Source organism: Terrapene carolina, unplaced genomic scaffold (assembly GCF_002925995.2).
Source record: "Terrapene carolina triunguis isolate 2854851 unplaced genomic scaffold, T_m_triunguis-2.0 Scaffold95, whole genome shotgun sequence".
Classification (NCBI taxonomy): Eukaryota; Metazoa; Chordata; order Testudines; family Emydidae; genus Terrapene; species Terrapene triunguis.
This window is the reverse complement of record NW_020664446.1, coordinates 28,595,149-28,610,018: the sequence shown is the minus strand read 5'-3', so window position 1 is coordinate 28,610,018 and position 14,870 is coordinate 28,595,149. Positions and strand designations below refer to the sequence as shown.

General features: G+C 45.2%; 1 protein-coding gene across 1 annotated transcript in view; it reads left to right on the top strand.

Moving 5' to 3' along the window:
• Nucleotides 1-418: 418 nt before the first annotated feature.
• CFAP46 (cilia and flagella associated protein 46) overlaps nucleotides 419-14,870 on the top strand; it is a 195,461-nt gene continuing 181,009 nt past the window's right edge. Inside the window, exons 1-6 of the mRNA XM_026651052.1 lie at nucleotides 419-440; nucleotides 1,065-1,149; nucleotides 1,743-1,867; nucleotides 2,993-3,124; nucleotides 12,470-12,534; nucleotides 13,016-13,180. Of these exons, the coding sequence (XP_026506837.1) occupies nucleotides 1,101-1,149; nucleotides 1,743-1,867; nucleotides 2,993-3,124; nucleotides 12,470-12,534; nucleotides 13,016-13,180 (536 nt within the window). The 5' untranslated portion in view covers nucleotides 419-440; nucleotides 1,065-1,100. The remainder of the gene's footprint in view (nucleotides 441-1,064; nucleotides 1,150-1,742; nucleotides 1,868-2,992; nucleotides 3,125-12,469; nucleotides 12,535-13,015; nucleotides 13,181-14,870) is intronic.

The window sequence follows — 14,870 nt, the reverse complement described above, 5'->3', positions numbered from 1 at the left end:
TCCGGTGGGCTTGGAAAGAATTGTCTGAGTGTCCAGGCCATCACAAGCACTCCCCTGAGAGGCAGAGCAGGAAGCAGAGTGTTTGGGGCAGACGGTGCTCTGAATCTGGGTCCCTCCTGTGTGAATTCAGCCCCACACTATTGGCAGTGGCTGCCTGGGGAGTTGGGTGGCTGACTCCACCACATCCCTCTTGCTGGTGTCAGCTCCCGGGCAACTCCATTCCCAGTGACTGGCCAGTCCCCGCTCACCCAGAACGCGGGACGCAGGTATTAGAACCCCCCGCGGCCGGGAAAGCTCCGGGCTGGGAAGGGAAGTGTGTCCTGGGCAGGAGCCCGTAGGGGGAAGCGAGGTATGTTGGTGCGTTGCTAGGAGCCGCTGGGCAGCGAGCGGGGAGTGCTGCCGAGCGGGGGATGGAGGGCGCCGCTTGCCGATAGCGTCTGGTGCGGGCAGGTGTTAGTGGGGCAGGGAGAGCGGGCGGAGCGGAGGTGTCGGGCCTGGGGGGCGGGGGGCTGTTAGGAGATGAGGAGCGGGGCAGCGGGAGCGAGGGGAGTCGGCGATCAGGCGGGGGCAGTGTTGGGGGACTGCGGCGTGGACGCTTTGGCAGGACAAATTTCCTTGTGTTCTGGCCTTTATTCTAAAGGCCGTGCCCGGACCGTCCAGTGGCCCCCGCGCCCCGGCACTATAGCCTCCAGCCCCCCGTGCGTGTACCACCGCTGCGCAATAGTGTCGAGCTTTTTAAAGACAAGGAACTAGACTATTTGTAAATGTGTCGTTTGTTCGTTTTGCTGGTCTCCTAGAGTCTCTGGGAAGTGTGGTCAGCCAAGAGAGGCCAGGGCCATCTACAGAAAGAGAATTAAAATACACCCCTTTCTGTCTGGCAGCTTTAGCTATATTTGTGATCTAAATAGACCCCGCGGTGTGCAGCATGGAGATTTAATAGCACAGTAATCATTATGGATCAAAAATAAATTTAGTGTTTTTTTTTAAAAAAATCTGATTTAATTAATTCAAGCATCTATGTAAATAGTGTTTATTTGAAACAATTGTGTTTATTGTATTCATAGCAGACTTGTTCAATCGGAGGCTTTGCGACTAAGAACATGGATTTGGTGATCAGGCAGCAGTTGTCTGCAGCACAGAACCTCCAAGGTAAATGCTTGAATAATGTATAGAAATGTTACTTGGCATCTATTTTAAATAAAAGTGGACTATAAAAGTTCTTGCACTACATGGACCTTTATCAGTTCTTGTTTTTATACATACCGAACTGTAGACAAAATATTTTTCTGTGAATACTTTGTATATCTTTGTTAGAGGACACAAAATAAATACTGTAATACAGCACTCTTTTTAGTTAAATAGTTTACTTCAAAACAATTTTATTTCATATAACAGCTTTAAGAACTGGATCCAAGGTCCAATGAAGTCAATGGAAAGATTCTTATTAATTTCAAGGAGTTTCAGAACAGGCCTTAAATGTCCTTTGTTTTTTTGTCTTCTTGATTTTTTTATTTAAAACTGCAAGAGACTCATTAAAACTCCCATCCAGCATGTGCTTAGCTTTACGCAGTGTCCTTTGATAACTTCTCCCTGCAAACACACGATTTGTTACTATGAGTAAAAATAAGAGCTCTTATTGTTGGATTGATCACTTGAAATAATACAGTCAAGTGCCTGTGCACTCGGGCATAACAAATAATATTCTTTGCTTTATCTTCCTTGTATGTTATTTTTATAAACAGACATTCAAGCTTTGAAGAATACTTATGAGTTGATCAAATCAGCCAATCAAGGGAAATCTGCACTTGATTCATCAGAGAGCTTTAGCTCTGATTTATATGTCTTGTGTGCAGAACAAGCACTCCAGGTAACTACATTTTCTAAGTAGGCTATTTATCTGTAATAAATAAAAAGAACTGTCTAGAATTATACTATGATAGTGCTTTGGTAAATTAATATTTAAAGATATTGCCAGGATCACTGGAAATACAGATTCTGAAATTTGTTATGCTGCAGTTTTCTTACTTTACAGACCAAGTGCTTAGACGTGCTTTTTGGCTTATGCCAGTCTATCCTTTGCCCCAGCCTCTTCCCGAAGTCAGCATTTTTGTAAACTTCATCAATCAGCAAGCTGCACTTTCTGAAGTCTCTGATTAGCACAGAGTTAGAGAGGTAGACAATTCAAATGTATATTAATAGTTTTGTGACATTGTTTCTTTTGTTATGAGAATGCTAATGTGAGCTGTTTGGACAAGATGGAAGAGGAGTTGCTGATGAATGGTTGTTGTCATGCAGAAGCTGAGAGAACATTCTAATCACAAGAGACTGTTGCTGCTACCTCTGAGTGTTATATAAAATATGACTCAGTTTTTTATAAGTTTGAAATACTTTTAAAGCATGATTCTGCACTGAAAAGTGGCATATGAAGTTCCAATGTGTTCAGTTTCCAAGTAACAGGTTTTTATTTCTTTTTCCTAGCTACCATCCATATAAATTGTATCTGAGATCTGAAATCTAATGTGCATTATTTGGGGGGCTTGCATCATTGCCAGCAAAAAAGATTCTGTAGGCTAAATTCTGCTCTTGATTATGCTTATGCAACTCAGAATTTGACCTTTCGGTTAACAGTTCTTTTAATGACGTGCAATACAGAGTTAAGTATAAAAAATAATAAATATTTATTTTTTGTACTATAATAAACCACTGTGTGACTCTGAATAAACCCAGGAACCAGATCTGTTGTGTAAAAAGTTGTCATTTTCCATATTTGTGGAGGAGAAAAATGGTTAACTTTTAAATCTTAACGTATTGAATTGTTTGTGCTGGCCTTACTTTCCAGTTCTAAATGGACCTATGAAAGTACATTCTGCTGTCTCACCAAACACACACTTTTAAAAGCTGACCATTCTTGACCAACTTCTTTATTGGATTGTTATTCATTTAACAACAACAACAACAACAAAAACCCCTTTAAAATAATGTTTTGTTCTAGTTGGAGTATCCAGAAATTAGCAGTGACTGTCTACAGATGTACTTTAAAGGAAGACATCCTGTAACCCAGTTTATGGGTAGAGCCTACTTGTGCCAAGGCCAGTTGTACACCCCACTCTCCACAGATAATTTGGTGAGAAAATACTGTGAATTTTAACATTATGGTAACATCTAGTTTTAAGAATGTTCATAGTTTGATGTTAAATTAAATTGTGCATCTTAAATCATCTTTGTTCTCAATTCTTTTTTATATATTTGTAAGGGTAGTAAGTAGAGCTGGCTGAAACTTACGAGATTTTGGTTTACCAGAAGTTCTGGGACTTTCATATTTACTTTGTTCCAAATTAGAACGAAAGCATATTTACCAAAATTTCTCCATAAACTGGAGATAACCTGAAATTTTTGTTTTAGAAACACCAAAATATAGTGTTCCCCAAACAAATATGTGAAACTGGCATTCTTGTAATTTACTGAATAGTAGCCATGAAACTGACAAGAATGTCAGTTTCTCTTTCTGGAGCTCTCAGAGCTGCTAGTCCCCCAGCTGGAGCTCTCAGGGCTATAAAGGTTTCCAGGGCCCCTGCCACGGAGCTGGAAGTCATAGGACTGGCTCCAGCCAGAGCTCCCAGGGCTGCTGCCGTAGAGTGGAGACCCTGCCAGCCCCCAGAGCCCTGGCTCCAGCTGAGACTCTGTGGTCTGGCAAACTCCTTGCTCCAAAGTGGGAAGCCTAACAGGCACCAGAGTCCTGGCTCCCACTGGAGTTCTGGACAATGGCATGGTCCCTGCCATGGAGCTGGTAGCATAGCAGCCTTGAGAATGCTGACTCCTGACAGGGCTCCCAAGGTTGCTGCTGCAGAGCAGGGACCCTGCCAGCCCCCAAAGCCCTGGCTCTAGGGGCTTGCATGCTCCCTGCTGGAGATGTGGACCCTGGAAAACTGGCAGGTTTCCCTGTATTTCAACAGAAGTTTTGATGAAAGAGATTTGATTAAACATTTTGCTTCAGTGAATTAGTATTTTCAGATGAAACTGTTTCATCAGAAAATTTCTGACCATCTGTAGTAGTAACTTGTGTGTGACAACTTCCTAAAATGGAGGACACTGATATTTTATATTACTACTTTTTTTAAAAAAATCCTTTCAGTGAGTATATAGATTTCAGGTTGATTTAGATTTTCAGAAATTCTTCAGGCCAGCACCTTTGCTCTTCCTGCAATGTTCTGTTTCAGTCAGTATGCATCTTCCAGCTTCTGCAGCAAATGAAGCAGGGGTCCTACAAACAGTCTCCTTCACTACACAGCCCTATTTTCAGAGGCAGTCTATTCACTGTGCACTGGATCAGACAGGGGTCCTGTGGAAAAAAGTAGTATGTGATAATGTAATTAAAGACTGTATCATAAAGCATTCATGAAAGGGGAGCAAATTAAGTTGCACAGGTAACCTTAAATTCTGGCATTTCCTAGCCTTTAAGTGCTTGACTCTGGAACCTTAAAAATGTTCTTTTAACATATTTGTGTGTAATTTCCCAGGTTTCTGAAAAACCTAAGTGAAAAAACAGAAATTCCATCATGTTGCATCACATTTATACCTATATAAGTCATAAGGTTAGAACCTTTAGATGCATCACCCAAAACTTTGTCACCCAACTGCTTGTCCCAGGTCTTCTTGCCCATGTAGTCCAAGTCCCCTCCTTGGGCTCCCCTCATCTCACAGACTCATAGACTTTAAGGCCAGAAGAGACCATCCTGATCATCTAGTTTGACTCCTGCACATTATAGACCATAGAACTTCATCCACCCACTCCTATATTAGACCCATAACCTCTGACTGCGTTACTGAAATCCTCAAATCATGATTTAAGGACTTGAAGTTATAGAGAATCCACCATTTATGCTAGTTTAGACCTGCAAATGACCAGTGCCCCATGCTGCAGAGGAAGGCGAAAAAGCCCCCAGGGTCTCTGCCAATCTGACCTGGGGGAAATTCCTTCACAACCCCAAATATGGCGATCAGTTAGACCCTGAGCATGTGGGCAAGACCCACCAGCCAGACACTTGGGAAAGAATTCTCTATAGTAACTCAGAGCCCTCCTTGTCCCAGTCTCTTTGCCCAGCCATTCCTAGTTGTTCCCCCACACTCTGGCTCCTGATTAGATCTGTCTTCTGTCCCCAAACTTATTTTCCCCACCCAACTGGTGCTCTGTCCCCAACATCCTTGCTCAGAGTCCCAGTTCACTCCGCCAGTTTCCTCATACAATCTCCCCCAATTTATTGGCTTGCAGCTCTCCCCTTATTTCTCTCCCCAGCTCTCAGTCCTAATCTCCTTGCCTAGCCAGTCTTAGGCCTGGTCTACACTAGGCTTTTATGTCGAATTTAGCGCCGTTACATCGATTTAACCCTGCACCCATCCACACCACGAAGCTATTTAGTTCGACATAGAGCTCTCTTAAATTTGACTTCTGTACTCCTCCCCAACGAGAGGAGTAGCGCTAAATTCGACATGGCCATATCGAATTAGGCTAGGTGTGGATGGAAATCGACGCTAATAGCTCTGGGAGCTATCCCACAGTGCACCACTCTGTTGACGCTCTGGACAGCAGTCCGAGCTCAGATGCTCTGACCAGCCACACCCCGGGAAAATTTGAATTCCTTTTCCTGTCTGGGCAGTTTGAATCGCATTTTCTGTTTGGACATCGTGGCGAGCTCAGCAGCAGTGGCAACGATGCAGAGCTCTCCAGCAGAGGTGACCGTGCAATCCCAGAATAGAAAGAGGGCCCCAGCATGGACTGATCGGGAAGTCTTGGATCTCATCGCTGTGTGGGGAGATGAGTCCGTGCTTTCCGAGCTGCGCTCCAAAAGACGGAATGCAAAGATCTATGAGAAGATCTCTAAAGCCATGGCAGAGAGAGGCTACAGCCGGGATGCAACGCAGTGCCGCGTGAAAATCAAGGAGCTGAGACAAGGCTACCAGAAGACCAAAGAGGCAAACGGACGCTCCGGATCCCGGCCCCACACATCCCGTTTCTACGAGGCACTGCATTCCATCCTAGGTGCGGATGCCACCACTACCCCACCAGTGACCGTGGACTCTGAGGATGGGATATTGTCCGCGGCCGGTTCCTCAGCGGACGGGGAAGAGGAGGAAGGAGATGAGGAGGACGAGGCAGTCGACAGCGCTTACAACGCTGATTTCCCCGACAGCCAGGAGCTCTTCATCACCCTCACAGAGATCCCCTACCAACCGTCCCCAGCCGTTATCCCAGACACAGATTCAGGGGAAGGATCAAGCAGTAAGTGTTTTAAATATCTAAACATTTATTTATAACATAACTGGCATATTTAAAATATTAACAATAGCTAAAGTGCTTTCAAACATGTAAAGAGTAAAGTGCAACAAAATGGGAATATGTGCAAAGGGTATCATGATTAGTCTGTCTTTGGGCGCTTCAATATATAGTCCGAACTATTTTAAAAAAATTTCACAATGTCCGCTTCATGATTATACTGCCCAAGACGCTCCACTCTTTTGTCCCTCCAAGGGCACCTAAGCCAAAAACTGGTCAATGTATCCGGGGATAGAGGCGACATCCTCCGGGGAGAACTTCTCATAGGCCTCCTGCAGGTGTTTTTCCAGCCTCATGAGCAGGTTCCTGGGCAGAGAGAGCTTATTAGGCCCCCCGTGGTATGACACGTTTCCCTGCCACAATGCCAGCAGGTACTCGGGGATCATGGCCTTGCACAGCATAGCAGCAAATGGCCCCGGTTTCTGCAGGCTGTCCCGAAGTATCCTCTCCTTCTGGCTCTCCGAGACCCTCAGGAAGGTGATGTCTGCCATGACTCCCTGCTTTGAATTAGGTAGGGGAAAGTTAGTATTGGGACTGCTTGCCCGTTCCTTTACAGAACGGTAACCTCCGGTTTACAGCCACGCGGTTTACAGCCGCGAGGGGGTGGGACAGGGACAGAGTTCATGCTTGCAGGATTGCTGCCAGCAGAGACTCGCATTGCTTTCTATGTGAAAGGAGGCCAGTGCCACTCTTAAAGTTTTAAGCAGCCACAAGTCTACGGCTTACCATGTTTGACAGCTAGACAAAGTCCGGTGTCCTGCCCCGCTCCTCAGCTCGCCACAGCAAGACCGCAGGCACTGTAGGCGAGGGCCGAAAATTCGACCTTGTCCTCAGTGCGCATGTGATAGGTGCTCTGCATGGTCTTGTTCACAGAGAAAGACTATGTTCTCTGTTCACAGATACATTGATCTGTCTCAGGAATTCACTCCCTTTTTCCAATTCCCACAGCCACATCTGCCCAGAGGCTAGCGCACATTAGGAGGAGGAAGAAGAGGACACGGGAAGACATGTTTGCTGAACTAATGGGATGCTCCCGAGCACAGGCAGCCCAGCAGACACAGTGGAGGGAGAACTTGTCCCAAATGCACCGGGCAAACATTGAACGGGAGGAGAGGTGGCGACAGGAGGACCGGCAGGCTACTCAAACGCTGCTTGGACTAATGAGGGAGCAAATGGACACGCTCCGCCGCCTTGTGGATGTTCTGCAGGACCGGAGGCAGGAGGAGAGAGCCCCACTGCAGTCTCTCCCTAACTGCCCTGCCCCGCCACCAAGTCCCATACCCCCCTCACCCAAAGTCCAAACACGGAGGGGCGGCAGGGGCCGTGAAAAATTTCACTCCACCCCTGTGGACTGCTCTACCACTAGAAGGCTCTCATTCCCCAAAATTTGAAAAGTCCTTTCCTACCCGCCTCACACAAGACCCCGTCCAAGTTTCACCCCCCCGTTCCATGTGCGGTTGTTAATAAAAAATACGTTTCTGTTCATTACTGTTTCCATCCTCTTCTTTTGGAGGAGAGTCTGTCTGAAGGGGGGGGGAAGGGGCTTGGTAATTGGACAGGACAGTCACCTTTAGCAGGGGGCAGGTCCAGCAGCAGGGCACATACACAGTGCAGTGACTAGTTACCCTGGTCAGTCTGGGAGGTGGTTTTCATGTTCTGTGTGGTGTGGGGGGGGTGCTCTGTGACTTTGTGGCGGGGGAGGGCAGTTACAGATCTTATGCAGCGGTCCTTACCCTGGATCACAGAGCCGCGCAGCAGGGGATCTGTAACCCTCCTCCCCCTGCAAGACAGTCACATAGCCGACACATACACGCAGTCCCGGCCAGGAGGGCTGGCAGGCTCCGTTGAAATAACCAGTCCACCACCGCGGAGCCTGTCATTCCTGGAGTTTAGAAGCATCATTTGCATCACAACACTAAACCCGCCCCCCGCCACAGTCTGCGTCCCAGGTTTAAAACATTCCCGCGAAAACAGTAATAAAGACAACGGTGTCCATTAACAAAACAGAACAGATTTTATTTTTTGGGAAGGGGGTGAAGGGGGTATGTAACTGGAGAGGATAGTCGACGGCAACTGGGTAAAGAAACGGGGGCAAGTTCAGCTTCTGTGTCCACAAACTTAAAAGTCACTGGGTACCCTGCTCAGTCTTGAAACTGGCTTTCAAAGCCTCCCGGATGCACAGCGCGTCCCGCTGGGCTCTTCTAATCGCCCGGCTGTCTGGCTGGGCGTAATCAGCAGCCAGGCTATTTGCCTCAACCTCCCACCCTGCCATAAAGGTCTCCCCCTTGCTCTCACAGAGATTGTGGAGCACACAGCAAGCTGCAATAACGATGGGGATATTGGTTTCGCTGAGATCACAGCGAGTCAGTAAGCTTCTCCATCTCCCCTTGAGACGGCCAAAAGCACACTCCACGACCATTCTGCACTTGCTCAGCCGGTAGTTGAAGAGTTCTTGTTCAGTGTCCAGGGCGCCAGTATAGGGCTTCATGAGCCAGGGCATTAGCGGGTAGGCTGGGTCCCCGAGGATCACTGTAGGCATCTCCACATCCCCAACAGTTATCTTGTGGTCCGGGAAGTAAATGCCTTCCTGCAGCCATCTAAACAGACCAGAGTTCCTGAAAACCCGAGCGTCATGAACCTTGCCCGGCCATCCGACGTTGATGTTGGTAAAACGTCCCCTGTGGTCCACCAGTGCTTGCAGCACCATTGAAAAGTAGCCCTTTCTGTTAATATACTGGCTGGCCTGGTGGCCCGGTCCCAGGATAGGGATGTGAGTCCCATCGATAGCCCCACCGCAGTTTGGGAATCCCATCGCGGCGAAGCCATCTATGATGGCCTGCACGTTTCCCAGGGTCACTACCTTTGACAGCAGTACCTTGACGATTGCCTTGGCTACTTGCAGGACAACAACCCCCACGGTAGATTTGCCCACGCCAAAGTGGTTCGCGACTGACCGGTAGCTGTCCGGTGTTGCAAGCTTCCAGAGGGCTATGGCCACTCGCTTCTGGACAGTCAGGGCTGCTCGCATGCGGGTGTCCTTGCGCTTCAGGGCAGGGGACAGCAACTCACAAAGTTCGAGGAAAGTCCCCTTCCGCATGCGAAAGTTTCGCAGCCACTAGGATTCATCCCAGACCTGAAGCACTATGCGGTCCCACCAGTCCGTGCTTGTTTCCCGGGCCCAGAATCGCCGTTCCACAATATCCACATGACCCATTGCCACCGTGATGTCCTGGGCGCTGGGGCTCGTGGTTTCTGACAGCTCTGTGCTACTCTCCGACTTCAGGCCCACACGGCGGTGCCGTATCCTCCTCGCCTGATTTCTCTGCATCTGCCTCAGGGAAAGGTGTATGATAAGCTGCGAGGCGTTGAGAACGGCCACAACTGCAGCGATGGTCGCAGCGGGATCCATGATCGCAGTGCTGTGGCGTCCGCGCTGTCACTGATCAAAAAGTGCGCGAACTGATTTCCCGCCGGCGCTTTCAGGGAGGGAGGGAGGGCGGTAGTGACTGACGGATGACGACAGTTACCCAAAAGCACCCTCGCCACATTTTTTTACCCAGAAGGCATTGGCGGATCGACCCAGAATTCCAATGGGCAGCGGGGACTGCGGGAACTGTGGGATAGCTGCCCACAGTGCACTGCTTCCAATGTCGACGCTTTCCCCGTTAGTGTGGACTCACAAAGTCGAATTACTGTCCTTAGTGTAGACACACACGTTCGACTTTCTAATATCGATTGCACATATTCGATTTAACTAAAATCGAACTACTCTCATAGTGTAGACATACCCTTAGTCTCTCCCTCTACCCTAACTCCCAGTCCTAGTTTCCCTCTCTCCCCCAAGCATCCAGTCCCAGCCTTCCAGGTGTCTTGTCCCAATCTACTCCCCACTAGGGTGACCAGACAGCAAGTGTGAAAAATCGGGACGGGGGTGGGGGGTAATAGGAGCCTATATAAGAATCGGGACTGTCCCTATAAAATTGGGACATCTGGTCCCCCTACTCCCCACAATCCTCACACCCCTTGGTACAGTCTTGTCCCCTCTGAGTTTGAATCAGGCAGCTTTCTCCTCCTCCAAATTGCCTCATTAAGGCACAGGGTCATTGATAGGGTCCCTGCTCTCAGTTCAGGTTCTCAGCCTTTCCCATTACAGGGAAAGTTTTGCACAGTCCTGGGTTGGAGCATGACAAGCATGGCTGGAATCTTTGAAATTTAACAAGTTGCTACTTAGCATGTTCGAATGGTGACTTTTCAAAGGTTTATAACTTGGCCAAATTTGGGTGGGTTTTTACAGGGATGAAAAAAGGCACATTCCTTACATAAAGGCCACTCTTCCGCACCCCTCCCCCATCCCAAATTTCAACTCCTTGCTCCAAAGCATAGACTTACCAGAGCCTTTCAAATAAAAGGTCACCAGAATTTTAAAGTGAGTAAAAAAAAATGTATTTTCCCTGTGTCAGATTCCCCAGGGTACAAGCTGAACTGTTCAACAGTGATGTCTCTAGAAATCTCTAGCTTGGGGTTCCTTTTACATTGCTTTACTTCCTTGTCTGGTCAGTCAGCCTTCAGCATGTAAATTCACTCTCAGCTAAATACATGAGTGCTCTCCCAGCCAGGCATGAACTACCCTCAAATTCTTAGTCCCAGCCTTGTTCCCCAGAAATGTGCATCTTGCACTGCTCAGTATTCTCCTGGACAGTACAAGTTCATAGATAGTCCATCATTCCAACACTGGGAAGTGATAATGCACCAATCTTGTATTCTCAAGTAGAGGTTCCCCACACACTTTAATCCAAACACACACTGGTTAAGATAAAACATGAAGATAAAGTTATTAACTACAGAAAGATAGATTTTTTTTTACAAGTATAGATGCATATAAGCCAGGATTGGTTACAAAAGAAATAAAACCATATGCTAATATCTAAATGAACTCAAAAGCAAAATGTCTCTCTCACCATAAACTGCAACAGTTCACAGGCTGGATTTCTTTTCTAGCTAGGGACCATTCCCCCCTTAGTTGAATTCTTCAGGTGTTCATTAATGACATGAGTAGAGAAATGGGGAGAAAAGAGGAGAGGTCAAGTATTTTTCTCCCCCTATGTAACTCAATTTCTTGTGCTAGAAACATCCTTGCTGAGCCATGGTGACAGGCAGTCCCTTGTGGACTTGAGGTTTGAAACATTCCTGTGATGCAATGTAAATTTCTTGTTTATACCTTCCCCCTGCTGGTAAATAGACAGTTAAGTAGGTAATGGCCGCTTAACACCTTGCTGGTGTGCTAGTGGGTCTTTGTTTCTAAGGCTTTGTCTACACTGGCACTTTGTCTGCAAAACTTTTGTCGTTCAGAGGTGTTCACCACCACCACCCACCACCACCCTCCCAAACGACAAAAGGTTTACCGGCAAAAAGTGCCGGTGTGAACAGCTCTTTGTCTGCAGAAGTGCTCTCCTGCCGACAAAGCCGCGGCCACTCGTGGGAGGTGTAAGCTTTTTGCTGACAAACAGCAGCTACACTGCATGCCTTTTAGCGGCACGGCTATAGCGGCACAGTAGTGTCACTAAAAGCCTTGTAGTGTAGCCATATCCTGAGAAACTGGTTTGTGGGCATTACCTGGAATTACAACATATTTCAGTAACAATCAGACAGTAGAAACTTATAACTTTACACATAGTGTTGCTACACATATCTCAACAGAATGATAATATAAAGCAGAGTAGGAGTTTCCAATGAAACTTCACAAGGCATACTTTGTACAAAATATATCATAATCTTATAAAAGTGGTGAACATGGGGTACAGGGTGTCCTTGTTCTTGGAAATGACTGACCCCCCCTGGGATGGGGAGGGTTGCGGAAGAGTGGCCTTTGTGTAAGGAATGTTTTAAGCTGAAATTTTCTAAACATCTGTCAACAAAAATTTCAGCCTAAATGGTTAAAGTTTGGCAATGTTATAAGCAGCTGTAGTAGGGTCTTTATTAATGGAAAAAATTAGACAACTTTAATATTATATGGTACTGGCAGCCCCACCTGTAGCAATAATAATAATTTGATAATAGGCTGAAAATTATTAGTAATATGATAGTGATTAATAAAGACCTGTGTCAAATGAGCTTTAACAATTCTTTGTTATTTTTTAGGAAAAGTTTGAGAAATTTGTGATGTACCTTATGAAAGCATTAGACTTTGCAATACACGATCCAAGGTAAAACAGTCTGATAGGGGTTACAGTTCCAAATCTCAACAGTGTTCCTGACCTAGTTTTTTAAGATAATTGCTTCTCATACTTTCATTTTGTGGGGCTCTGGGTAACACAGATCTTTTTGTGGAGCATATCTGTCTCAGTCCTATTCCTTTTCTGTAACAACAGTAGTGCTTCCACCATATGAAAAATAATAGTAGAACAGTATTAAGGTGACAAGATGAATATAAATGTGCTTTAATATGATATATGTGACTGCTTATGTCCCTCCATTTTATAACTCTGCTGGTGGGAAGGACAGTACAGGGTTAGCTCTCACTGATGTATTCCTGAGGTGCCCACTGTCCTCAGTCAGGATGGTAGGTGCTGTACAAACAATAGAAAGATGCAGTCCCTACTTTTGTTGTTTAGAATCTATATAAAGAGACTTTTAAATATGTATATGTTTATCTCAGGTCATAAAATCCTATTTCTTGTTTTTCAGATATTATTTTTTGATATATAATGCCTCAGTCCTTTACTGGCAGGTTGTAAGGCCATATCTTAAGCCTGGGTTCCGCTACCTTCTTATTCCCAGCCTATCTCAGATTGTAACAGCATTAAATCAAGCTGAAGATCAAGACAAGCAATGGCAAGCAGAACTCATGATGTAAGTTTGAACTGTTATTTTAGGACCAGGGTCCTGTAGTCTTTTTGTGCATGTAGCTCCCATTTGTGGTTATCTTTGATCACAAACTGGCATATTAAATCTTATTCTAAATATATTGTGAGTATGGTACGACTTGTGAATCATAGAGCAGAATTTCATAATTAGTACATAGACCAGTAGTTGTATAGAGAAGACTGCAGGATTAGACCCCTTAACTGTTCTTTAATAAAACCTGTATATATAGTACGAAAGATACTTCAGTTTGATATTTGTATTGTGGTTAAAATGGAAGTGACATCCATGGATTTGACACGTCACAAGAGTTAGAAAGCTATAGTCACTGTCTCTGCAACAGGTTGTCTTGCTTCATATGGTCAATATATATATTTTAAAAATCCCTGTATGTAAAGGGAGTTGTGGAATTACTCTTGGAAGGAAACTTTTACTGCCTATATCTAGTCAGTTCCAGTCTGAGGCATCGTAACTTGTTGGATTAAATCAGCTGTGGTGCTGAATTAACTGTTGTGTGTGTCCTTTTAGGTTAGGAGACAAACTAGCTACATCATGGCTTAAGAATAATTTTTCTTCAGATAAAAATCCCAAGCCTAGATTGGGACACAGACATATCTCCTGTCCCCTGATCCTTGGAGAGGGTGGGAGGTTCCTGTCCCTGCCGGGAGAGTCAGAGGGGAGCATATTCAGTACTTTGGGTTTCCTTCTTTTTTGCCCAATTGCCTTATATGGTAATGGGGTTTGGCAGAATGTCTGACCTTACCCCTGAAAAATTGACATCCAAACTGCCATTATTTAGATGTCACCAAGGAGGAAGAATAGGGGCAGTCTCTGGCTTCATAGCTAAGAAGGCCCTGAAGTGCTGTCTGGCTAGTAGTCAGAGGAGCTCCCTTTCTCTCAGATGAACGAGTGAAAGGTCAAGTGAATTTGTGAAAGGTTAATTTTCTTATTAACTTTTTCTCCTGTTTAATGTAGCTGTACGTCAAAATGAAATTTCATGAAATAAATGTGTTTAGTGAATGATACTTCGAAAATGTATACTAAATACTAAATTTTAGAGTAAAAGGCACACAAATGAATACTAGTGCTCAATCAGTTGAGGTATGTGGTTTTTTTCATCCATGTGATCAGCCATGCATCATTTGTTAGTACACTATCTGAGATATAATATTTCTGAGACATCCTTGGGTATAAGCATTATTCTGCATTATCAGACAGCACATTTTATGACTGTAAAATATGGGAACTCATTTTGCCATTTATAATTCATGCATATATTACCGGATTATATATTAGAAGTAAATTCTCATCAAAGTAATCTGATGCTGTTTAAGCTTTTATTTTTTATCAGTGAGTATTAGTAGCATTTTTCTTCCATGGTATCTTAAAGGTTCTTTCTTACTAATTTGAAACAAAGCCACAGGCCTCGTATCCCAAAGTATAAAAGAAGTAGGTCTCATTCTAATTATTCTCTAAAGCTAAATTTTGATCCACGTCTTTGTTAACATGGCCTTTGGCATGAGCATAGCTTCTGCAATTTCTGTAGCAACCCTCTTCTCCAAAGCAGGAGCCAAAAGACTAAGGAAGGGAAAGAACTTCAGATACCATGTTGTTAGATTTAAACCATCAATTTTGATCTTCCCTGACAGTAGCAGAGGAACTTATTGTGATGTTCAGC